The 27,470-nt window shown below is 39.1% G+C and overlaps 1 protein-coding gene across 5 annotated transcripts in view; it reads right to left on the bottom strand.

Moving 5' to 3' along the window:
- Window positions 1-27,470, bottom strand: part of MICAL3 (microtubule associated monooxygenase, calponin and LIM domain containing 3) — a 218,929-nt gene that overhangs the window by 19,421 nt on the left and 172,038 nt on the right. For all 5 annotated transcript variants that reach the window (XM_032220796.1, XM_032220795.1, XM_032220797.1 and 2 more), the window contains 7 exons: window positions 26,879-26,971; window positions 25,837-25,974; window positions 24,441-24,532; window positions 21,340-23,155; window positions 11,613-11,707; window positions 5,705-5,815; window positions 4,798-4,891 (listed from right to left, as the gene is read on the bottom strand). In XM_032220796.1, the coding sequence (XP_032076687.1) occupies window positions 4,798-4,891; window positions 5,705-5,815; window positions 11,613-11,707; window positions 21,340-23,155; window positions 24,441-24,532; window positions 25,837-25,974; window positions 26,879-26,971 (2,439 nt within the window). The remainder of the gene's footprint in view (window positions 1-4,797; window positions 4,892-5,704; window positions 5,816-11,612; window positions 11,708-21,339; window positions 23,156-24,440; window positions 24,533-25,836; window positions 25,975-26,878; window positions 26,972-27,470) is intronic.

Here is a 27,470-nt window from a genome sequence, read left to right as displayed (position 1 = left end):
AGCTCGTTCCAAAGGGTCGGGGCTACTACTGAGAAGGCCCTCCTCCTTGTAGTTGCCAGCCGACACTGGCTGGCCGATGGAATACGGAGGAGGCCTAATCTATGTGATCTTATTGGTCGCAGGGAGGTAATTGGCAGAAGGCGGTCTCTCAAGTATCCAGATCCACTACCATGTAGGGCTTTATGGGTGACTAGTAGCACCTTGAAGCGCATCCGGAGATCGACAGGTAGCCAGCGCAGCTCGCGGAGGATAGGTGTTATGTGGGTGAACCGAGGTGCACCCACAATCACTCGCGCGGCCGCGTTCTGTACTAGCTGAAGTCGCCGGATGCTCTTCAAGGGCAGCCCCATGTAGAGCACATTGCAGTATTCCAGCCTAGAGGTCACAAGGGCCCGGGTGACTGTTGTGAGAGCCTCCCGATTCAGGTAGGGTCGCAACTGGCGCACCAGGCGAACCTGGGCGAAAGCCCCCCTGGTCACAGCCGTCAAGTGGTGGTCAAACGATAGCTGTGGATCCAGGAGGACTCCAAAGTTGCGAACCCTCTCTGAGGGGTATAAAATTTGACCCCCCAGCCTGAGTGATGGAATATTGATCGAATCTTTGGGAGGGAAACACAACAGCCACTCGGTCTTTTCTGGGTTGAGCACAAGCTTGTTAACCCTCATCCAGTCCATAACGGCTTCAAGGCCTCGGTTCATCACGTCTGCCGCTTCATTGAGTTGGCACGGGGCGGACAAATACAATTGAGTATCGTCCGCATATTGATGGTATCTGATCCCGTGCCTGCGGATGATCTCTCCCAGCGGTTTCATGTAGATGTTGAATAGTAGGGGGGATAAGACCGAGCCCTGAGGCACCCCATAAGTTAGGGGCCTAGGGGACGATCTCTGCCCCCCCACTAACACCGACTGCGACCTGTCCGAGAGGTAGGAGGAGAACCACCGCAAGACGGTGCCTCCCACTCCCACCTCCCGCAGTCGTCGCAGAAGGATACCATGGTCGATGGTATCGAAAGCCGCTGAGAGGTCAAGGAGGACCAGGATGGAGGAATGTCCTCCATCTCTGGCTCTCCAGAGATCATCGGTCAATGCGACCAAAGCGGTTTCTGTGCTGTAACCGGGTCTGAAGCCTGACTGGAAGGGGTCTAGATAGTTTGCTTCCTCCAAGGACCGTTGGAGCTGGAAGGCCACTGAAATAACCCACTTCACAAGGATGTTATTTTAACATACATCATCAGCCAATGAAGGGTGGCTGTTTTGCAAAGTTTTTCAGAAGAGCATCATCTCTGGCCACACTGACAATTAAGTCATTAAAGGAGAGAGAATGCAGTTCTTCAGTAATTTATTTCAAAAGATTTTATACCACTGCATTCTGTGCAGTACACAACAACAACAAAACAGTATCAAGAATACAATGAACCACAATAAAAGTCCAGGATGACCCACCAGTATAATATAGGCACTGAAGGCTACGTAAAATGAATGACATGTTGGTGTCTTCACTACTGATGGGAAGATATAGGTGGGGAATAATTGAGGATAAGTCACTATTGAGATTGAAGTGACATGAACATCTAGAAATCTTATGTCCCACTTGATAGCAGAAGAGTCTGAATCAAGTCTAAATTTCTCTTTCTTTTTCAATAGTAGTATCAAACTATTTTAAATTCTTAACCCTGAGTTGAAAAGACAATTAACAGTAATGTTGGGCTGGCCCAAAAGTGAAGCCTTGAGGAAGGCAGGTCTCGATATTTTCCTCAGCCACTATTTTCCATATCTCCCATCAAATTTTGTATATAGTGGAACTGTGAAGACCTTCTACCTACCAGCTCACCACCATTGCATGTAATATGTGGGAGGTAAGGACCTATCATTTTACAAGATTGCTCAGTCTCTTGTGGCCCTATTTACCAGGATGTCATAGACAGCCCAACCAAAAAAGAAAAGAAACAAGTCAAAAAACTTAACCTGCATTTGCAGCTATCTGAGGGAAATCTACATGTGAAAGGATAAAGATGGATTAAGGGATCACACCGAGATGTGCTAGTCCACAACCAGGAAAGTGGACTAAGAAAGGCATGCATTAACTATAGACTGTCTTCAAATGTATCTTCATCAATGCCTTAGAAAAGCATGGGTGATAATGTATCTAAAACTGATAGGATTATAATACAAAGTAAGAGGTCTATGGAGGGAAGGTTCTCAGGAGGGGAATTTCTCAGTTGGGTCAAGGTCTTCTCAAAGGTGCTTTTTTAAAAAGGCAACTGGACTTCCTGATTTTTCTTTAAGTTATTTCACTTCTCATCCAACAAGTTTCCTCAGTTCAAACTAATTGGTGGGAAGTCCTTTAAAAAAGTACCATTGGGACAATATAATGCAGGAGGAAAAACCTCTTCCTAAAACTACTTCTGCTATGTTCACCTCCTATGGTGGTCAAGTCTTGAGTCTATCGTTTTCTACTCCACTCCCATGTCGGTGGAAGTCTCTTTCCAGTATAATGCAGGGATTCCTACACATGCATTGTGTCTAAAAAGGCTTTAGACTCACATCTTTCCTAATGGCCTATGAGAATTATCTTATTATCTTATTGTTTTAGAAAATATTTATCCTTTGTCACAAATTGATCATTTAAATTCAAAATAAGCTTTTACAACTTGTTTATATCTCCTATGTTTTAAAGTAACTATTCAATTTTTAGCATGTTGCATACCACCTGTCTAAATGACAGTTATCTTGCAATCAAATATAAATGGACAAAAAAGTAAACTTTATATAGAAGAATATCAGAAGCATTCTTCCATGGTTTCCCCCATATTTTTAAAAAAAGTGGGTGACTTGAAGGGTACCTGGATGCCAAAAAACATAATAATTGTGCAGATTGCCAAAGGACCATTGAGGCTGGAAGCTTCTTTGACCTCAAGTGTTTTTAGTAAATAGATACATGACTACCACTCAAAAATATTTTTAATCATACTGTCCTAGCCAGAACAAATTTAAACTGGAGCCAATTGCAAAATAAAAAAAATGCTATATATCTAGAATTTGAATTGCACATGACTGAATATTTCTATAAAATACTTATATAATGTATTTATATTAAAATATTAGTTACTTCAGTGTTTTGATAATGAAAGCATGAGATGAAATCCTGCAGCAAGAACAGGCCCTGTACAGTAATGCATTCTTGTGGAGTTTCACTTCTGATTTTGGATATATGCCTTGTTCAACTTTATCTGTTCTTGTTTCGCTGATTATGTATTGGCAGTCTTTGGGTTAGGAATGAGTTCCATTCCTAACACTATCTTTAACTTGAATTTGTATTTAAGTTTGTACATATGTATACAAATTGACTGCCTATTATTAAAAATGGCGGAAGGAGTTGGTCCTTCCTCGAGCCGATGAAGAGCTGAAGCTACACATGCTTCCAGGAGCTATTGAAAACCAGCTGTACGTTAAAAACACATGGATTCAGCAGTTCCTGAAAGCACCAGGCAGCTTCAGTGGTTGATCAGGTCAAGGAAAGACAACTCCATCCACCATTTTTAGTAACAGGCAGCCTGTTTTTATGTTTGTATTTAGGGGTTGTCCTTAAATCAGACATTCTTAATCTGGGGATTGCCTATAATAGCAACAAGTCTATTTTGACAGACAAATACTAACTCTATTATGTTCTTGTAAGAAAATTCAAATGGGAAAATAATGGTTTTCTGAGTTTTTAGAACTTCTGCTACACCTATTTTCTTCTCCCAATGTAATAGTTTTCTCATTGGAGAACTAAGGGATCATTTTCACCTTATTCTAAGCAAAGGGGAAGCATGATTTATGGTTTCTCTTCTGCCTCACTTATAATTTCCTCCCAAGCTCAAAGTCCAGGGAAACCTACTGCATGACACAATGTCATCACACTTTGATGACATCTGCTACAGATGGTGCGATGACTAATATTGCTCAAGAAGCTTTCATTTTCTTAAACTGGGGCCTTCCAGATCGTTCAAATTGCAACTCCCAGATAGCTTGACATAAAATCTAGAATGTTGATATCTTAATGCCAATACTTCTGAGGAACTACCAGATGAAGGAAGGTTACAACTGATATTTTAAAAAGGGAAACATCAGATTTCAAATAGAAGTCCTGTGTTTGTTGTGAATTTTTACTTTTTCCTATCTTTATTTATGGTATGTTGACTCCAGGAAATGCTCAGTAAAACAAATCACCAAGGATGCAAACTCATTCTATGAACAGAAGATGCAGAACTGCATTTCATGCATTGTATGAATGTATGTTCCATGTATCTTAGTGAGAAGACTGGGTTGGTGAAAAATCAATAAAGAATATGTGGCATTGGTTGGGGCTGTTCTGTGATGGTCCCTTACAAGGCCACTGGTTTAACTTACAACATCATGAATTTAAAACCATGACAGATTTCATTGTCTCCCTTTCACTTGCTGAAAACAGCTAAGCTTTTCTTACTACGGCAAGTTTTAGTTCCGAAACAAAGCACATGTGAATCATAACTTTCTGGAAAACATTAAGAATTGGCTAACAGCTGAAAACCAGAGGTTTTGAGTCAAAATCCCCTTCCACAGTGTTATCTTGCCATGAACACAACTTTGCAGATAAGGGAACTGGTGAATTTTCATTCATATATTAAAAGGACTGATGAATCAAACTATTTGCAGCTTAGAAAGCAACTTGCTTTCCAGAGACAGCATAAAAATCATGACATATTTTTGCAGGAAAATTTGACAACATTTTTTTCTAAAAAGGACAGACACAATACTGAATGCTGGAAAGTACCTGCTTCACCCCGGAGGGCTTTTTCCACTGCAACTCCCCTCTCCTCCAGCTGCCTTTGCTTCTCTTCAACCTGCTCTAATTGTCTTTGGATGATCTATGGAAGGAGAACAATGATCCAATTTGAGATTTTCCCCTTCTAACATTGCAAAGAAAGACATGCTCTCCCATTTCTACACACCCGATCAGTTGATTCTGCAGGATCACTGTAACATAGTCAAGTCCATATCTATGGCTAGCAACTGCTGAAGTACCTCTCCCTCCCTAGTTTTTACCAGAGTGACACTTGGAGATGCAACCACAGAACAATATTCATATCTGGAAAGAAAACTTTTGTATATATAATGATGCGATAATTTATTCTTTCCCTTCTTGGACCTCAGATTTTGTAGGACTTTTACCGTAGTACCCACAATATACTATACTGCCCAGCATTAAAGGAAGCAGAGAGAGATAAAATTTCAAGATGTACTTGAAAGACTATCGTCTTCTTTAAGGATTTCATAAATCTGAGGAATATTTTCTTTAAGGATTTCATAAATCAGAGGTATATTTTCTTTAAGGGTTTTATAAATCTGAGATATATTTTCTTTAAAGGTTTTATAAATCTGAGGTATATTTTCTTTAAAGGTTTTATAAATCTGAGTTATATTTTCTTTAAGGGTTTCATAAATCTAAGGTATACTTTCTTTAAGGGTTTTATAAATCTGAGGTATATTTTCTTTAAAGGTTTTATAAATCTGACGTATAATTTCTTTAAGGGTTTCATAAATATAAGGTATATTTTCTTTAAATGTTTCATAAATCTGTGGTATATTTTCTGATGCACAATGCAGAGAGATTTAGGCCCAAGGTGTTTTCTTTCTTACGCATTCAGGCAAAGCATTTTCCAGAAAAGGGATAGCTGTACCTGGGCTCTGTGTAACCTCTTCAGTTCTTCTTGTTTGGCTTGACGACGAGCGGCTTTCTGTACTCGCCTGGTCAGTTTGGCGTTGAGTTCCTCCTCCGTGTAGGCTTTGTGCTGTAACAAGAAATAGCAACATAGTCTCATCCAGTGATCTTCCAACTTGGCAACTTTAAGGCTTTTGGACTTCAACTCCCAGAATTCTCTAGCCAGGCTGGAGAATTCTGGGAGTTGAAGTCCACAAGCCATAAAGTTGCCAAGTTTGGGGACCCCTGGTCTAATCCCTTGCTGAAACTTGAATCCTAGATTCTGGGATTGAAGCATTCTACTTTTCTAGAGCACTGGGCCACTTGCTGTGCTTTCTGTTCAGCAAGCAAGTTGTCCTCCCAGGTGGATGCGTGCTAATGGCACAGCAGGTAAGCTTTGAGCTTTGGTGGAGTTCTAAGAGGGGAAGGAAGAGGCTTGAGCCAGATGCAAAGCAGTGATTTTGACAGAGAGCTTCAAGTTATGTCTGTCTTCTTTTTAATGCTCCTTATGGCCTGTTACATACATGAGAGATGCTTTTAATTTCATTCGTGTTTCCAACACTCGTGATGGCGAGTGTTTCCAAGTGCCGAAAAGGGAGCGTACACGGACACGCACGCTCGTCAGGACTGCAACCAGGAAGATGAATTGCCCAGGGGGCATGCGCGTGCCAGAAAATGAACTTTCGTTTCTGCTGCGCGCATGCGTGCTGGCCAGCCAGTCTTCCGGTTACTAGCGCACGCAATGATCAACTGGCTGGAGCGTATGATCACGCTGGAAAATGGAAGCTCTTCCAGTTTCCCGCACTGCCACATGCACAAAGGCCAGCTGATCGTTGTGAGGGCGTGCGTGCTAGAAACCCAGAAGAGGAACGGGTGATGTTGCACGTGCCAGGCAACATAGCTCCATGTGCTACCTCTGGCATACGTGCCATAGGTTCGCCATCATGGTCCTATGTGTAATTCCTTGTAGATCTGTTGAGCAAACATGTGAAGAACTGGGCTAAATATATCTGAGCAAAGTATGGTGTGTGGCCAAGAGCCTTTTTAATGCTGGTGCTAAGACTTTACAGGTAGTCCTCAAAATGCAACCACAACTGAGCCAAAAAATTATATTGCTAAATGAGAAATTTGTTCAGTGAATTCTGCCCTATTTCATGACTTTTCTTGCTACATTTGTTAAGTGAATCACTGGAGTTGTTAAATTAGTAACATGGCCGTTAAGTGAATCTGGTTTTCCCATTGCTTATCAGAAGGTTGCAAACGGTGATCACATGATCCTGGGACACTGCAACTGTTAAGCATACGAATGTAAATCACATAACTATGGGGATGCTGCAACGTCGTAAATGTGAAAAATGGTCATAAGTCACTTTTTTCAGTGCCGTTGTAACTTCGAATGGTCACTAAGCGAACTGTTGTAAGTTGAGGACTACCTGTAGTCTACAATTCAATTCACATTTCAAAAATCCTTTGAATGACCCAACCTGCACTCTCAACGTAATGAGAAGAGATGTATTATGCATTTTGTGATTCACTTGGAAACCACACCACAGGAAAAGGGCTGAATTCTCCATCATAATATTTAAAACAAATCAACTTCCAACATGTCTTCAACTAAAGTACTAGGGAGAAGGTAAGCTAGAAAATGGTGTCCTTGGTGCTCTCTGAGCCTGGTTGTTTTCTAGCAGATGTTTCATTACCCAAATTAGGAAACATTAGGGAGCACCAAGGACCCTTCATTTCAACCCTAAGCTGCAAATATTCTCCTTTATTAGAAAATGTTTGCCTATCAGGTCAATTTTTGAGGGAAAATTTCATGTCAATAAAGATATAATGGAATCTCATTAACAATAATCTTAAAAGATACACCAGCAGTAGCTGCATTTACACCTTAGCTGTATATATATTTTAATGTTAATTATCCTATAATGCTATGATTCATGTTTTTAAAATATGAAATTCAGCGTCTAAAATATGTCATCTAAGTGATTAATGCACATACTTATTTTCAAGTTGGTTATGTGACTCATATAAGAATTAAGAGTTTAAAAATTCCTGCATCTAATAGAGATATCCATCGTAATTGTAATATATGCTTTATGACCATCTACTGTATCCCCTTTTATATTAAGAGAGCAGATCTTCATTTACAAAACAGCTTAAGGCTGTTTTCATGTTTCCCACATTTTCACCTCATTAAATAAAAATGAGCTAGATCATTGTAGCTGAATCCCTCAACAGATAAGATGAAGGAAGAGAAGGAATACCATTAAAGTCACCACCAGAGTTCATTATAGCTGAGAAGATGTCATACAACAAGAAATCTCTTCTGTATCCCTTTAAGTTAGTCTTCTCCAATTAGAAACAGAAAAGACCAAAATTTGGGAAGCTCCAATTACAATACATTTTGGAGTTTGATGAAAGCTGCTTTAAGCAACCTTCTGCTACATCAGTCTGATAATCAGTTTCATAGTTAAATTAATAATTTTGAGAAAATGTATAGCTCATGTAATTGGCATAAGATAAACAAATTAATGAACTGCTTATTTCATTTTTTCCTTCATGACTCAAACCTACAACCATGATTGCTTCTTATATACCAAGATAGGCCAAGATCTATGCCTCTTAAAAGTCTTTCTTACCCACACAAGGACACAGTAGATACTCATCAATCAAGACTCAACATGGTACAGTGACTGGGCTGCAAGATGAAGATCATGAAGATTCAAAGACAATTCTCTGGTTGACTCTGAACCCATCATTAACCTACCTCTGAAGAGTTGTTGTGAGAATAAAATGTGGTAATATTTAGATCAATCCCACTTTTAGGTACAGGGCAAATATCCAACCCGCCAAGTTAAGCACTTTGTAGAGCGCCACCAAAAACTGTGATTAAGATCATCAGTTTTCCCAGCTGGGTCTTCAGTGAAGATATTACATACACTTCAAATGGACTTGATATTTTGGGACTTGAAGATGATCTGTTGTGTTGATGTTGTTAATTGCTGCATACATGCACAATCTCAGGTTGTATTAGTATAAATGAAGGCAGGAAAAAGCAGAGGAGATATAGGCTAGGAAGCTGGTAGGTTAATAACAGGAATGCATGCAACAATGGCCAGTCAATGAGAATGGAGACACTACCTTTGATGCATATGATCTCTCGAATGCCAAGGCGTGTGGTATGTAAATCGACTTTAAAAATGGGGAGGAAGGGGAAGGAATAGCAAAGGCAAAAATAAAAGAAATACACAAAATGGAGCAAGATCAATTCAACATTGTAACACTCAATACAGAAAGACAACAATAAACAAAAAAGCTGCTTGAAATATTACATGGAACTACAGAATACAAATACTTCAGAATTTGGAAATAAGCAATGGAAGCATATAACTTTACAAAAAAATAAAAGTAAAATAAAATAATCTTGGGGTCCCAAAGATATTAGTTGCATTTGCATTTTTAACATTTGCAAATTTTATGTAAATGTGCAAAAGACAATCTCTTTCCTAAGCTCCAGTGTTAGAATTTAAGGGCTTGGGATATTGAATTTTGGATCTAACACTTTATTTGGGTAAGTACACCAAAACACTGACAGGACTGCACAAAACACAAAATGATTTCTTATTCTGAATGCCTGCCCTTCAATATTTTTGACAACACATTCACTTTTTCTAAAACTTAACACAAAAACACGAACAGGGAAATGAGAAAGGTTGGGTGAGTTTTAGATAAAATTTAGGAAAAGGCAACATATTTTTGAGCAATCTGCAACTACATGACTTAAATGTTTCATGACAGCAGCACATACATATACGGACAATAACTGATTCAGGAATACAAGCTGCAGGAAATGATATATTCATTTAGCAGATGCTTTCAATATTATACATCAGATCCCGCGTTTTTCCCAATGCGAATCACTAATGCTTTTAGTCACCACACTGCAGGCAGCTGAGCCTTCATCTAGAAGTCATGCAGGAATAACTTTTTCTGCTTGCAAAATCACACTGACTGTTTTGTTACCCAGATGTGACAATGTTCTCTAGAAACTTGACAGTTAGAATAAAAATTTAGACTGAACTGATTTTATAACCAGGTTCACATTTGTCTTTATATAGTATTGTCTCTGTCATTCTTTGTATCTCTTATGTAGTATTCTTAAGAATTGGATTTTAATTTTTGTACTGTTTTGTACCTGGTCATAACTTAGTATGTTTCCTTTCTAGGAATATCATTGTAGTGATTTCGCACTGTGAAGGATATATCAGTTTCCCTGTTTATTTTGTTTCTTCATCACTTGGAAAACAATTATTTTTGCAGTTCGGGTCTTCCACTAAAACAAAGATGGGCAATTACAGCCCTTTTACCCGTGGCTGACTCAGGAATTCTGAGAGTTGAAATCCACGAGCTGTAAAGAGGTTATAGTTGTTGCCCAACCCTGCACTAAGATATAAACACACTCAGTCTGCCTTAGACCAAGGCTCTGTGTAAGGTTTATGTAACCTCCGGGCTCTTGCTTTTTAATATTTAGTGATAGAGTAAGGGATTACGTGATTTTCAAGTTTCCTTCCAAATCACACACCCTATGATTCAAGGACAGTCCTGCAAAACTACATTATCAGCTCATCTATTCCGCATTGTTGAAGTTAAAATATCCCATGCCACTATTATGAAAGGAGAGGGGTACAGCAAAAGGTCTTTGACAATTATGTTTAAAGTAGGAGTTAAACCATCTGTTGTTACTGTCAGCCTGATCCTTTAACTACTCTAAGAAATGCCTGCAAATGTACTCTTATTGAAACACTTAGAGTGGATTAGCTAATCTATGGAAGATTTAACTCTGAATGCTAGCCAAAAAATTTTTTCTAGCTCCCACTTTCAATTTAAATCTTAATGCTGTAATTCCTAGCACCATTGCTCTTTAGGGATTATGACATCTGGAATATCTCTGTGTTATGCAAACTAGGCAGGAAAAACACAATATTCACTTTGACTGTTTTTTTTTTAGGGGGAAATTGTTCTCTCTGTTACATTTAGGCCCAACCTGCCTTAAGTAGCAAGGTTTAGATTTCAAGATGATTGATTACATTGGAACTCATAGGAAACTACAATCTTTATCCCTTTCCAGTATTGCAAATATATCCTTTAAAAAAAAAATCCCACATGCAATGTAGAACCTGAAAGCTACATAAAAGTGGTAAATTTTAAAAAATCAAATAAAAAGAGCAATTCAAAAAGAATGGTTACAGAGAAGTTAATCCAGAAGAAAAATTCAGGCAATGAACATGAAAAGAGATTGAGATTTGAACCAGTGATTTTATCTTCACTATCCTTCACCCCACCAGAATTGCCTGGGTAAAAGCAAGTCTGTTACCAAGCTCAGTCACAAGTAGGTTTGAGTAGCAAAAAGAACTATTTGCAAATAGCTCCGTTTGCAAATAAACCCAATTGCTATTTCAATCAGCCGCATCTCCACAGTCACATGATCAGGATTTGGCCAATCAGCAATCGGCATATATTTATGACGGTTGCAGCATCTCGGGGTCATGTGATCACAATTTCTGACTTTCCAAGCTGGCTTCCAACAAGTGAAATCAGTGGGGGGAGTCGGACATGATTCACTTAACAACTTCCATGATTTGCCTAACAGTTGTGCCAAAAAGGATTGTAAAATTGGCTGTGGCTCACTTACCAACTGCCTTGCTTAGTAATAGACATCCTAGTTCCAATTATAGTTATAATCTGAGGACTTTTCTCATTTTTATTGGATCCAGAGATCCAAAATCACAGGAAAATATTAAAATGACCCACAAAAGTTTCATGGTCTTTATGAAGCTTTTGTGACTCGTCTTGGCTCCAAATGATCACAGGAGTTATCAACTTACCTCTCGTTTAGATCTCTGTGAGGAACGTTCTAAGACATCTTCATTGGAGAGATCAGAATCCTCGGAGAAGCTTAAGTGTTGGCGCAGTTGCAGATCTGAGATAATAAAGAAACGTGTCAAATGGCAAAGCTTAAGGAGCAGTTTGCGTCATAGTAAAATTGATACATAAACATAGTAAAATTGAGGCCTTTGTAAAATTAAGGCTGGAGAAGACTCCTGCGAGTCCCTTGAACTGCAAGGCGATCAAAATGGTCAGTCCTAGAGGAAGTCAACCCTGATTGCTCTTTAGAAGGCCAGATCCTGGAGATGAAACTCAAGTACTTTGGCCACCTAATGAGAAGAAAGGACTCACTGGAGAAGAGCCTAATTCTGGGAACGATTGAGGGCAAAAGAAGAAGGGAACGACAGAGAATGAGGTGGCTGGATGGAGTCACTAAAGCCGTTGACGTGAACTTAAATAGACTCCAGAGGATGGTAGAGGAAAAGAAGGCCTGGAGGAACATTGTCCATGGGGTCGTGATGGGTGGGACACGACTTCGCAATTAAGAACAACAACAATTGATAAGGAACTAAATGATCAGACAAACACTTATGTTTGAAAAAGGACCATATCATCCCTTCCTGCAAAAGTGATTCAACTCGGCCTTTTCTAACATCTCAGGTCCCAGTCAATGAAAGGTGCTCTAGAAGCAATCATACTCCTTTTCCCGACACAATAACCTAACTTTTTTTTGACTCATAGTATCTCTCCAGGCAGTGTAGTTGAAACTGGGGATAAGTGATCTGCAGTCAATTACTTCTAAAAAAAACCTGAGGAGCTCCCTATTCCCTGTAACATCTGCTCATCCCACACAGTCTGAAAAAGTCAGCACTTCCAGATCCTGTTGATTAAACGATGCTGCCTAACCCAGGATACAGGAAATTGGGTTTTTCTATTAATATCATTCCTTCTCCCAACCCCTCTTGGGATTCATATTCATCCCACCCGCCTCAATCAGGCCCTAAACTTAACCATTCTTCAAGTGTTGGGTTACAATGGCTGGTGGAACCCTTCTTGATGGTTTTTTAAATGACTGCTGTCATTTCTGGACTAGAGTTGGGTGTCTAACAGACTGGGATAAATGCAATAAATAAGTAAACGCATAGATAAAAGGAAAAGGTTCCCCTCGCACATATGTGCTAGTTGTTCCTGATTCTAAGGGCGGTGCTCATCTCCGTTTCAAAGCCGAAGAGCCAGTGCTATCCGAAGACGTCTCCGTGGTCATGTGGCTGGCATGACTAAATGCCAAAGGCACATGGAATCCCACCAAAGATAGTTTCTATTTTTCTACTTGCATTTTTACATGCTTTCGAACTGCTAGGTGGCAAAAGCTGGGACAAGTAACGGGAGCTTACTCCGTTACGTGGTGCTAGGGATTTGAACCGCCAAACTGCCGACCTTTCTGATCAACAAGCTCAGTGTCTTAGCTACTGAGCTACCGCATCCCTAAATGCATAGATACGAGAAGACAAAATTACCAGACAAGAATTAAATAGACAATATTCAACTTTCCATCAGATCACTGGGTCAATCGCTCTCCTTCAGTCTAATCTAGCTACGGTTAGATACAGAACTCTCCAATATCTGGAAGAAATCTAAAGATACCTGCCTTTAAAAAAAAGACTGTTTGCTCTTAGTCTGACCTCTCATACTTATTCTTCCTTTTCAGCTACAACTAAATACATAAAGGGTTACAGCAAATTAACACGCTGGAGCAAATTTGATGATGTGCACAATGCCTGGAAGAGTTTTTGGCTATGGTGAGCTCAAAACTAAACAAGAATTGAAAAAACAAGTATGGTTTGGTATATGAAACTGCAAATACAATCTAGATATGAAAAAAGTGCAAAATTATGTGGTTTTTATAAGGAAGTGACAGAATTGGATATGATATTAACAGGAACAGATGATAGGGTGTTAAAAATTGCATAGTTATTTACTGCGTATTAAACTACAAGAAGTGAAGGAAACAATGATAGCATGAGCAAAAGACAGAAAAATGGCAGCAATTATGACGTAGAAACTATGTTAACAATGTCGACTGCATATAAAGAGAATTTGTACAAGATGTTTTACAGATGGCATTTTCCACCAGCAAGTTTGGCAAAGATGTTTTAAAGATAAACCAGCAAAATGTTGGAAATGCCACCAGACACCGGGGTCGTATTATCATATGTGGTGGACATGTGTAAAATAATAATAATAATAATAATAATAATAATAATAATAATAATAATAATAATAACAACTCCGCCGTTGCCGGTCCCAAGCCCGGATGAGAAAGGAGGAAGGTTGGGGTCAGGTTGGCATCTGGTCCCGTAAAAAAACCCCGCCAACCCATACAATATGGTGAAAAAAACAAATAAGAATTTCATACCGCATCGGTCGTCGCGCGGGTTAACAAGGGCCGCGGCGGATGTTGGGGTCCCTGGACATCCGTAGACAAGTGGGCTACAAGTGGACCAGCCATCAAAACGACAAAAATATAGTGCAGATGAAAACCGTGCCATAATGGCCTGTTACTACAACTCAGAGCCAGAAAAAAGAGGCTATTTAAAGCGAATGTATGAATTATGGAAACAACAATATCCAGATTCAGATGTTAGTGAACAACGACTAGCAGATCAAAGGCGATTTATTATACGGAATAAAGTGTTTAGTGAAGTTGAACATGAGGAAATTCAGGCAAATTGCAAAACCCAAAAAACAATATCACAAGAGGAAATAACTGATATTCAAGACACAACTAAAGACAGTATATTAGAACTCCCAGAAGAAGCTCTCGGGGAGGAAATAACATCACCACCACTAGAACCAGTTATCACTGAACCAACTGATGAACTAACTCAAAAACGAAAAGAATTGAAGGATAAGATCATGGAACATTTTCTGCTTAATGAGGAAAGGCAACGTTTACCATCACTAAAAACCGTGCCTAAGAAAATTTTGGCCCCTATCATGAAAATGGTTAATGCAGTGTTTTCAACAATTGAACCGGGATCCATCTTGGAAACAAACCAGTTAATGTACAGCGCAGCTGTAATAGTCACTAATGAACTAGGCATTAAAATTAAAGTACCTAGTCACACAACAGAAAAAGCATCAAAGCCAAAGTGGAAAATCCGTTTAGAACAAAAAATCAAAAAATTAAGAGCAGATGCTAGTAACTTAAAGAACATGCATGAGCAACGGCTTAAAAACAACAAAATCATAGATCGGCTAATTAGAAGATATAGATTGGATACAAGAAACATCAATGAAGCTGTAGAGATTGTAAAACAGCAGATAACAGCAACAGCTAGAAAAATTGAAAGATATGAGGCACGAATCATCCAATATAAACAAAATCAGCAATTTCGATCAGACCAACGGCGTTTTTATCAAAGTCTTAATGTGAATGGTGACACCAAAAGTGAAAAACCAGAAAAACAGGCCACAGTTGAATTCTGGAAAGAATTGTGGGAAAATGCAAAGGACTACAACAAGGAAGCAAAGTGGATACATGACTTTGAGAAAAGCATTGGCAACAAACAAATGCAAGTATTAGAAATAACAACTGAGATGGTCAAAAATCGAGTTAAAAAGGTAAAGAATTGGACATCACCTGGAAAGGACCAATTACATGGTTTCTGGCTCAAATATCTGACCAGTTTACATGCAATATTGGCCAAGCAACTGAATGAAATTTTACAAAAGGGCCAAATTGATGAATGGTTGACAACTGGAAAAACATACTTGATTCAGAAAGATGCAACTAAAGGAACAACACCTGAAAACTACAGACCAATAACATGCTTGCCAACAACCTTCAAATTACTCACAGGCATTATTGCAGATAACATGATGGATTATTTGGAAACAAACAACATCTTGCCAGTAGAGCAAAAAGGCAACAAAAGAAGGAGCAGGGGCACAAAAGATCAGCTTCTAATTGATAAAATGATATTAGAAAATTGTAAGAACAGAAAAACGAACTTGAATATGGTCTGGATTGATTACAAAAAGGCATTTGACTCACTGCCACATAGTTGGATCATAAAATGCTTAGAAACAACTGGCATTAGCAAAAATATTACATCCTTTACTGAAAAGGCGATGAAACAATGGAGAACTGAGTTGGCAGTAGGGAATGAGATCTACGGAATGGTTAATATCAAGCGAGGAATTTTCCAGGGTGATTCACTTTCACCTCTTCTCTTCATCATCGCAATGATCCCACTATCACTAATTTTAAAAAAAATGAAATTAGGCTACCAAACAGCCAAAGAAGCTGAAAAAATTTCGCATTTACTATATATGGATGATTTGAAACTCTATGGAAAGTCAGAAATAGAAATCCAATCATTGACAAACACAGTCCGAGTATTCAGCACCGATATTTCAATGCAGTTTGGCATGGAAAAATGCGCCACAGTATCCATAAAAAGGGGCAAAATGACTGCATGTGAGGGAATTGAAATGCCCAATGGCCAATTAATTAAATGCAAAGAAAATGAAGCCTACAAATACTTAGGCATTCTGCAGTTGGATAACATCAAACATGGAGAAGTAAAAACTACTGTCAGGCGAGAGTACACCAACAGAGTTAGGAAAATTTTGAAATCTAAATTGAATGGCGGAAATACAATCAAGGCCATAAATACCTGGGCAATACCAGTTATAAGATACACAGCTGGTATAGTTAACTGGACACAAGCTGATTTGGACCTTTTGGACCGAAAAACCAGGAAACTAATGACAATGCACTACAGTTTACATCCACGTGGTGATACTGATAGACTGTATCTGCCCCGAAAATCAGGTGGCAGAGGATTATTACAAGTGAAGCAAACAGTTGAAGAAGAAAAACATGCACTGGCTGATTATTTAAAAGAAAGTCAAGAACATCTATTAATTGAAGTAAAGAACAAAAATCTCCTGAAGGCCCAACAGACGAAACAAGAATACAGAAAAGAAGTGATAAAATCAAGAATGGAGAGTTGGCAGAACAAAGCACTGCATGGCCAATTTCTGGAAAAAATAAAAGATAAAGTAGACAGTGAACAAACTTGGTTATGGTTAACAACAGGTACATTAAAGAAAGAAACAGAGTCACTAATCCTGTCTGCGCAAGAACAAGCTATCCGCACAAATGCCATTAAGGCCAAAATCGAAAAATCCTCTGATGATGCCAAATGCAGACTTTGCAAAGAAGCTGATGAAACTGTTGATCACATCCTCAGCTGCTGTAAAAAAATTGCGCAGACTGATTATAAATTGCGGCACAATTCAGTAGCACAAATGATCCACTGGAATCTGTGCAAAAATTATAATATTAAAACAGCAACAAACTGGTGGGAACATCAGCCTGAAAAAGTCACCGAAAATCAGATGGTCAAGATCTTGTGGGATTTCCGTATACAAACCGACAAAATACTGGCGCATAATACACCAGACATCACACTGGTTGAGAAAAATAAGGTCACAATCATAGACATCGCAATACCAGGGGATAGCAGGGTCGCCGAGAAGGAACATGAAAAAATAGCAAAATACCAAAAATTGAAATTCAACGACTATGGCACAAACCAGCAGTGGTAATTCCAGTGGTAATTGGCACATTGGGTGCTATTCCAAAAGCACTGGAATTACATTTAAAACAGTTAAAAATTGACAAAATCACCATCAGTCAAATACAAAAAGCCGCACTGCTTGGATCTGCACGCATATTACGAAAATACGTTACGGCGTCCTAGGCCCCTGGGTGGGGCCCGACTAGTAACCAATGCCAAATCCGGCGAAACAACTGGCCGCTGTGATACAATTGTATAATAATAATAATAATAATAATAATAATAATAATAATAATAATAATAACTCCGCCGTTGCCGGTCCCAAGCCCGGATGAGAAAGGAGGAGGGTTGGGGTCAGGTTGGCATCTGGTCCCGTAAAAAACCCCCCGCCAACCCATACAATATGGTGAAAAAAACAAATAAGAATTCCATACCGCATCGGTCGTCGCGCGGGTTAACAAGGGCCGCGGCGGATGTTGGGGTCCCTGGACATCCGTCGACAAGTGGGCTACAAGTGGACCAGCCAACAAAACGACAAAAATATAGTGCAGATGAAAACCGTGCCATAATGGCCTGTTACTACAACTCAGAGCCAGAAAAAAGAGGATATTTAAAGCGAATGTATGAATTATGGAAACAACAATATCCAGATTCAAATGTTAGTGAACAACGACTAGCAGATCAAAGGCGATTTATTATACGGAATAAAGTGTTTAGTGAAGTTGAACATGAGGAAATTCAGGCAAATTGCAAAACCCAAAAAACAATATCACAAGCGGAAATAACTGATATTCAAGACACAACTAAAGACATTATAGTAGAACTCCCAGAAGAAGCTCTCGGGGAGGAAATAATATCACCACCACTAGAACCAGTTATCACTGAACCAACTGATGAACTAACTCAAAAACAAAAAGAATTGAAGGATAAGATCATGGAGCATTTTCTGCTTAATGAGGAAAGGCAACGTTTACCATCACTAAAAACTGTGCCTAAGAAAATTTTGGCCCCTATCATGAAAATGGTTAATGCAGTGTTTTCAACAATTGAACCGGGATCCATCTTGGAAACAAACCAGTTAATGTACAGCGCAGCTGTAATAGTCACTAATGAACTAGGCATTAAAATTAAAGTACCTAGTCACACAACAGAAAAAGCATCAAAGCCAAAGTGGAAAATCCGTTTAGAACAAAAAATCAAAAAATTAAGGGCAGATGCTAGTAACTTAAAGAACATGCATGAGCAACGGCTTAAAAACAACAAAATCATAGATCGGCTAATCAGACGATATAGATTGGATACAAGAAACATCAATGAAGCTGTAGAGATTGTAAAACAGCAGATAACAGCAACAGCTAGAAAAATTGAAAGATATGAGGCACGAATCATCCAATATAAACAAAATCAGCAATTTCGATCAGACCAACGGCGTTTTTATCAAAGTCTTAATGTAAATGGTGACACCAAAAGTGAAAAACCAGAAAAAACAGGCCACAGTTGAATTCTGGAAAGAATTGTGGGAAAATGCAAAGGACTACAACAAGGAAGCAAAGTGGATACATGACTTTGAGAAAAGCATTGGCAACAAACAAATGCAAGTATTAGAAATAACAACTGAGATGGTCAAAAATCGAGTTAAAAAGGTAAATAATTGGACATCACCTGGAAAGGACCAATTACATGGTTTCTGGCTCAAATATCTGACCAGTTTACATGCAATATTGGCCAGGCAACTGAATGAAATTTTACAAAAGGGCCAAATTGATGAATGGTTGACAACTGGAAAAACATACTTGATTCAGAAAGATCCAACTAAAGGAACAACACCTGAAAACTACAGACCAATAACATGCTTGCCAACAACCTTCAAATTACTCACAGGCATTATTGCAGATAACATGATGGATTATTTGGAAACAAACAACATCTTGCCAGTAGAGCAAAAAGGCAACAAAAGAAGGAGCAGGGGCACCAAAGATCAGCTTCTAATTGATAAAATGATATTAGAAAATTGTAAGAACAGAAAAACGAACTTGAATATGGTTTGGATTGATTACAAAAAGGCATTTGACTCACTGCCACATAGCTGGATCATAAAATGCTTAGAAACAACTGGCATTAGCAAAAATATTACATCCTTTACTGAAAAGGCGATGAAACAATGGAGAACTGAGTTGGCAGTAGGGAATGAGATCTACGGAATAGTTAATATCAAGCGAGGAATTTTCCAGGGTGATTCACTTTCACCTCTTCTCTTCATCATCGCAATGATCCCCCTATCAGTAATCTTAAAAAAAATGAAATTAGGCTACCAAACAGCCAAAGAAGCTGAAAAAATTTCACATTTACTATATATGGATGATTTGAAACTCTATGGAAAGTCAGAAATAGAAATCCAATCATTGACAAATACAGTCCGAGTATTCAGCACCGATATTTCAATGCAGTTTGGCATGGAAAAATGCGCCACTGTATCCATAAAAAGGGGCAAAATCACTGCATATGAAGGAATTGAAATGCCCAATGGCCAATTAATTAAATGCAAAGAAAATGAAGCCTACAAATACTTAGGCATTCTGCAGTTGGATAACATCAAGCATGGAGAAGTAAAAACTATTGTCAGGCGAGAGTACACCAACAGAGTTAGGAAAATTTTGAAATCTAAATTGAATGGTGGAAATACAATCAAGGCCATAAATACCTGGGCAATACCAGTTATAAGATACACAGCTGGTATAGTTAACTGGACACAAGCTGATTTGGACCTTTTGGACCGAAAAACCAGGAAACTAATGACAATGCACTACAGTTTACATCCACGTGGTGATACTGATAGACTGTATCTGCCCCGAAAATCAGGTGGCAGAGGATTATTACAAGTGAAGCAAACAGTTGAAGAAGAAAAACATGCACTGGCTGATTATTTAAAAGAAAGTCAAGAACATCTATTAATCGAAGTAAAGAACAAAAATCTACTGAAGGCCCAACAGACGAAACAAGAATACAGAAAAGATGTGATAAAATCAAGAATGGAGAGTTGGCAGAACAAAGCACTGCATGGCCAATTTCTGGAAAAAATAAAAGATAAAGTGGACAGTGAACAAACTTGGTTATGGTTAACAACAGGTACATTAAAGAAAGAAACAGAGTCACTAATCCTGGCTGCGCAAGAACAAGCTATCCGCACAAATGCCATTAAGGCCAAAATCGAAAAATCCTCTGATGATGCCAAATGCAGACTTTGCAAAGAAGCTGATGAAACTGTTGATCACATACTCAGCTGCTGTAAAAAAATCGCGCAGACTGATTATAAATTGCGGCACAATTCAGTAGCACAAATGATCCATTGGAATTTGTGCAAAAATTATAATATTAAAACAGCAACAAACTGGTGGGAACATCAGCCTGAAAAAGTCACCAAAAATCAGATGGTCAAGATCTTGTGGGATTTCCGTATACAAACCGACAAAATACTGGCGCATAATACACCAGACATCACACTGGTTGAGAAAAATAAGGTCACAATCATAGACATCGCAATACCAGGTGATAGCAGGGTCGCCGAGAAGGAACATGAAAAAATCGCAAGATATCAGGACTTAAAAATCGAAATTCAACGACTATGGCACAAACCAGCAGTGGTAATTCCAGTGGTAATTGGCACACTGGGTGCTATTCCAAAAGCACTGGAATTACATTTAAAACAGTTAAAAATTGACAAAATCACCATCAGTCAAATGCAAAAAGCCGCACTGCTTGGATCTGCACGCATATTAAGAAAATACGTTACGACGTCCTAGGCCCCTGGGTGGGGCCCGACTAGTAACCAATGCCAAATCCGGCGAAACAACTGGCCGCTGTGATACAATTGTATAATAATAATAATAATAATAATAATAATAATAATAATAATAATAATAATAATAATAATAAAAAGATAAAAATATGAACATGGTTGGAAAAGATGATGCAACAGCATCTTGATCTGAAACCTGAATTATTTTTGTTGGGGATTTTACCAGAAACTTACAGTAAAGAAAATGTATATTTGATAATTCACGTAATAACTGCAGCTAAGATTGTATTTGCACAAAATAAGTGAAATCATTCTAATATATAGGCATTGGTATTATACCTGCTGCTCTAACCAATGGAGATGCCTTATGCTTCCCAGAATCCACCGTGGCCCCACTGGAAGGTGTGCTGGGGCAAGATTTGTCATCTGCCTTTTTCTTCTTGTCTTTCTTGTAACCGGAGAAAACAGACTTCCAAAGGGATTTGGGCTTTGTGGATTCCTCAGCTGCGCTGCTGGATTTGTCAGATTGCTTATTTTCATTCTTTGACTTCTTTTCCTTTTTGTTCTTCCGGGGAGAGAAGAGAGAAGTCCTTTTTTTATTCTTCCCGCCGGAGCCTTCGGACGATGTGATAGACCCATCGTGACCACTAATGTCAGTTAACGGAGGGAAGAACCTCTCGCTGCTAACGTGGTGCTTCAGAGTAGGGCCTTGGCTGGTTTTGCCAGTGGGATGCTTTGAAGGGTCTAAAGCGAATTCTTTGGTCTTTGAGGGTGCTGTAGATGCTTTGTGCGATTTTGCAGCCAGAGCACTGCTGGTCATCTCCAGATCTTTCATCCTGCTGAGCTGCTTAGCCATCGCGTCCCGTAAGGCCTGGCTTTTGATAGACTTCTCCCTGGCCCTCATCCTTTCCTCAGCTAACTCCTTAGCTTCAGCAGAGACCTGAGGAAGGCCTCTCTTTCCTCCTTCACTGGACGATGACCTATCATTTCCCTTAACCCCATGCAGTTGAAGAGGCTTCTCGGGCCTTGGCTTGCTAGGTGGAGTGTAGTATTTTTCATTCAGGCTGGTATCCTCTGTTCTGTCATCGTAAGTGTCCTCTACGTCATCAGCAAACGGTATTTCATCCACACTCTCAACAAATGACTTCCTCACCTCCTCTCTGGGTGGTTGAGAGGAACCTCTGGTGGGTCGGATCCTTTCATTGGCCGGTGCCACCTGAGGTATCTGTATGGGCTCTGATTCCTTCTGCCAAATCGCCTGGTGCCTTTTTCTTCGCAACGTTGCTGGTTCTTCATTTTGAGGTGGTGGCGGAGGAGGGCTAGACGGAGGAGTGAGCATGGTGGAATCCGATGTGTTGAAACTTTGGCTGGCCAATGTCCTCATGTTGGATGAACTACCCTGAAGTCCCAGTCCAGAACTGCTGGAGAGATCTCTTTTCACATCCTTTGAGTTTTTCAGCTCTTTCTCTGATTGGGAGGTTGGTGTCAGCAAGGAGAATTGTTCCTTATCCAACTTTGGCATGATTACCTTTGGTGGTTTGACAGGATGGATTCCCTTTTCTTCTGGCCCCGCGTCAGAATTATATAATTTAAGAGGAGCACATTCTATGGGTGAGTAGGTAAAGTTTGGGTCTGACCCCCTGCTTCTGTTGACAGGAGTGAGGCCCAAACTCCTACGGATTTCAGCACTCTTCATCCAGAATTCCTCCACAAGATTATTCCTTTTCAAAATCTCTTCTGCTGTGTTGGGACTTTCCAGTTTCTCCATCTGCCCATCTTGACTTTTTAGAGCAAGTTTGGCTAAAGGAGTAGAAGTAAAAGCTGGGATTGGCTGAAAACACACCGGTGGCTCTGCTGGAGGTGTAACGGAGGCTTCAGTGGTGGGTAAAGGCTGTGAACAAATAGGCAAGGGGGCAAGAGGTGGAGAAATTGATTCTAAGGTTACTGTTGATGGTGGTTTTACAGGTGATATTGGTGTGACAGCTTCAGGCAGTGCAACTGGCTGTGATCGTATTGGTGAAATTGATGCTGGTGGACTCTGGGCTTTTTGACCATCAAGGATCTTGTCTTCTTTTTCTTTTTTCGGGAGGAAAGGCTCAGAGAAAAAATGGATATCCGAAGACTTTTCTCTGTATAATATCGGTAAAAGAGATTCCTACAAAAGTGATAAAATCATAGTTAGTGGCCTAAAATATCTTTCACTAAGTTCTAAAATGAGGAATTCTGGGAGTTGAAGTCCCCAAGTCTTAAAATTGCCACGTTTGGAAACCCGTTCTAGAATAATGGCTTCCTATTCCTACTTTCTGATAATATTTCCTCATCAGTACATCTACAGAACACCGCCTACAATTTTGTTGCAGAACCACAGGATATTACTGCTGGGTTCTGGGGAGATAATCCAGGTTGCGCTAAGGCTCCTTCTTACTGCACTTGAAGTCAACACTATTATTCAAAATTGCCCCAATTAGTGTACATTACATGGAAGATAAATAGCATTTGGCCAAGCTATTTTTCAGCTATTCCTACCATTACTGGCTATCTTAATGACGAACTCTTGACAAATTTTCATGGTACATAATAGCATATGTGGTTACAATATAAAAAGTTTTGTTCCAGAGAATTCCACACCAGTTCAGACAATCAAAATACAGAAATAAGAATGCAAATCTGTAAGACTAGAACTACCATATGAGCCCTGGTAGCACAGTGGTTAGAGTGCAGTACTGCGGGCTATTTCTTCCGGCTGCCTGCAATTTGGCAGTTCAAATCTCGCCGGGCTCAAGGTTGACTCAGCCTTCCATCTTTCCAAGGTGGGTAAAATGAGGACCCAAATTGTTGGGTGCAATATGCTACTCTGTAAATCGTTTAGAGAGGGCTGTAAAGCGGTATATAAGTCTAAGTGATATTGCTATTGAAAACAACCGACATACATTATTTACATTTGGCAGATGCTACTAGTTTCCGGTGTAAAAGACATTCTATATAAATCTTTACCATTTTGAAACTGGAATTATGGCCGTTCGGCTGGAAGCAATGTCAGCCACTGTCTACCTATTGCCTTATGCTCTTTTCCCTTAGCTGGGTAAAATAATAAAAATGCTCCAAGCTGGGTAGGCCTTCCAGCATTGGCTCCCAAGGAGTAGACATTGCAATGTTCTCCTTAAGTCTTGAAACGCCCCATTCCAGATGATATCTATACAAGGAGAAATATCAGCTTCCCATTCAGCCAGGAAAATTAAATAACTCTTGTAACAAATCTTGAGTTGTGTGAAAGAAAGTCACTGTACTTATCACCATTTCTTCTTCACCTTTAATAGAGTTTGTTTTAGACTAAACATGTGAACTTAATAATAATATCTTAATTGCATATAAATAAGACTACTATGACCTGTACAATTAAAAATCATAGTTTGGGTTTATGGATGAAGACAATTCCTTACCTCTTTTTCTTCTTCCTTATGGTTACAAATCGGAGAAATAGAGCCAGTCCTTTCACATGGTGACTGGACTGGAAGACACGTATTACAGGTATCTGAAGAACCAAAAAACAAAGCCGTGACCATCTTAAAACCAAATAAAGTACATGGAATTAAGTACCTCCTTTCATGCTCCTTTCTAGATAGTTAATTTGCTACGTGAGTCAAGTTTGACTATCTCTCCCTTCAACACTCCTTGGCTTTCTACTTTGCACAATCTCTTCTTATACATATTATTATGATTATTATGCACATTACTCAGAAGGAAATTGTTATATATTTCAGAGATTATTGCCAAGTAAGAAGGCTTTACATGCTGTACTCTTTGCAAAAATGGTACACTGCTCTGGTAATAACAGCAGTGTGAATTTCTATGGAGAGTCTCAGTCATCCAGGTCATGGTTGTCCCAAAGGTGCTTTTTCAAAAGGCAACTGGACTTTGTTTTTCCTGGAAAATGTTTTGCTTCTCATCTAAAAAGCAAAACATCTTCAAGGAAAAGCAAAGTCCAGTTGAGTTGTCTTTTGAAAAAGCTCCTTTGGGACAGCAGTGTGAATTGCTATTTAGTTTGAAAACAATGTGTTTAACCAAAAAGGATCCAATATTTGTTTGTTGAACCCAGTATTTTGTGTCCCACACTGGCCAACTAGATGCTTTTCTGAAGCACAATGGCAAAAATCAATGACCCAGTTCTATATTCTACTTTACTCCTTTTCATGAGGCCTGAATACCCAAACAGAACCAGCTACCAAGAGTCAAAGGCCAAATATTTGATTACTACATACAGTTCATAAGCATCAAGATAGAAGATAAGGTTGTCCTCATCATTCTTGATCTTTGATAATTAGAAGATAGATAGATAGACAGATAGGCAGACAAATTCCTTGCTCCTGATTTTGCTACGACAGTCAGACTAAAAATGCAAGAGGCAATACTGTGAGGCAAAAAGTTCTGAAATGACATCTTTCATGATGACACCTTTATGTTAATTATTGCAAGAATTTCCTGAGTGACAAGCAGTGGTGGGATCAACCGGTGTAACAACCGGTTTGCTGAGCGCCTGCCGCACTTATTAGCTGGGCTTCAAATAAAGGAAATATAGGACAGACTAGCACAGGGGTGGGTTGGCGCGGCCAACTGATCGCCAGAACTACCAGTTCGCCTGAACCGGTCCGAACCGGCTGAATCCCACCGCTGATGGCAAGTATTCACTTGCAAGGGATAACAGATTTATTTGAAAACACTGTTAATGGGAATCGTTCTTTGACTTATTCTAAATTAAAAAACAGGAAAAACTGTGTAATTTGGCCTACAGGTTCTTAGCCAATCCAGTGTGCTCTGCAGTGCTGAAAAGTTTAGTACCTTCCGCCATAATGAAAGGGGTGGCTGTTTCTGCTTCCTTGAGCTCAGAGACTTTCAGTTCTTCTTTTTCTCCTTTTTCTTTTTCTTTTTCTTCTTGATGGATGCGACACTCTGCCTCTGCATCAGAAGGGATGTCATCTAAACCCCCATCAATATATCAGGAATTGAAAAAAAAAGAATTAAGATTTAAATTTTATACATATTTATAGTAACGTCATAACAAGGGAAGGGAATGGTGAAACTATGTAGGCTTTTGTCCCCTCCCCCTTCCTTCCTTCCTTCCTTCCTTCCTTCCTTCCTTCCTTCCTCTTTCTTTCTGTCTTTATTTCCCTTCCTTCCTCTTTCTTTCTGTCTTTCTTTTCTTTCTTTCTTTCCTTCCTTCCTCTTTCTGTTTTTATTTTCCTTCCTTCTTTCCTCTCTCCCTCCATTACTTTTTGTATTATGTGTATGCTAAATTACCTAGTTTTGTTAGTTCTAAGTCATAATTTTAGAGTAAAAAATAGTTTCTTTCTGTGTTTCTGAAGCCCTTTACTACATTTTTATTTAACGTGGCTATTCCACATGTGATTAAAAAATGACATGTATAATTATCTTGAAATCCTTCTCTACCACCTCCAAGCCTCACGCCATTAAGCCACTACTTAAGTTACTATATCAACTGAGCTGTTTGGTTTGGGGTTGTCAAATTTGCACGTAATTGTTTTGTAGCATGACTTTGCATTTCTGCAGTATTTCTGCAGTTCTCACAGGTAAATCAGACAGGAAACAAGACTAGATGAGCTCATTCTACTTTATAGTAAGGTACTTATTAATAAGAATCTGACAAGTCTGAAGGTACAAACTTTCCATCGCTACTTTTAACTATCTAATCAATGAGGGCAGTCTTTCCTAAATTTCTTTCTCTGATTGTTAAGCCACTGGGGGATCCTCCCTCTTATCTGATTGTCTAGGGAGCATCTCTTCCCCTTATCCCCCAAGGTCATCCATGGTTCCATGACATCAACCAACAACATAGTGTCTGAAGATGTCCTCAGACTCCTACCATCATCCAACTCTGCCCCAGTGTCTCCATCTTCAAACGCTTCTGCAGGCTCAGAACCCACTTCATCTTCATCATCATTCTCTTCACAAAGAGCTACAATAAATTGTTGGTACCAATTTTAAAAAGAGACAATGGGGCGGAAGAGAAAATAGATTTCTGCTTGGAGGATCACTTAAGACACACTCCCGCAATCCAAAAACAGCAAACATGTGATGTTTGTTCTGCTAGGACTGTACCACTTTGGATTAAAATTGATATGTGTGACAGGACAAAATTATTCTGGAATAAAGATTTGCCTTTTTTTTTTTTCATTTGAACACTGAAGAACATTGATGTATGTGACATTGATGCATCTGAGCCGAGACAATCAGATATGAGCTACAGCAAATCATTTTTTAATCATAAAAGCTCAATGCATATATGTTGGATAAAAACAAAAACTTCAGGTCATGAGTCAAATACATCTTTTTAAAAGTAGAATATGTTTGGTCAATATATGAAATGAAAGATGCCTTGAAATGTGATGCTGACCTTTTAGTATATTCATATTTAAATATTTGTAATATTATACAATTATAGCCCTATTGATGTT

This window comes from Thamnophis elegans, chromosome 7 (genome assembly GCF_009769535.1).
Source record: "Thamnophis elegans isolate rThaEle1 chromosome 7, rThaEle1.pri, whole genome shotgun sequence".
NCBI lineage: Eukaryota > Metazoa > Chordata > Lepidosauria > Squamata > Colubridae > Thamnophis > Thamnophis elegans.
The sequence above is the reverse complement of the archived record's forward strand: the minus strand, read 5'-3'. Positions and strand labels throughout refer to the sequence as shown.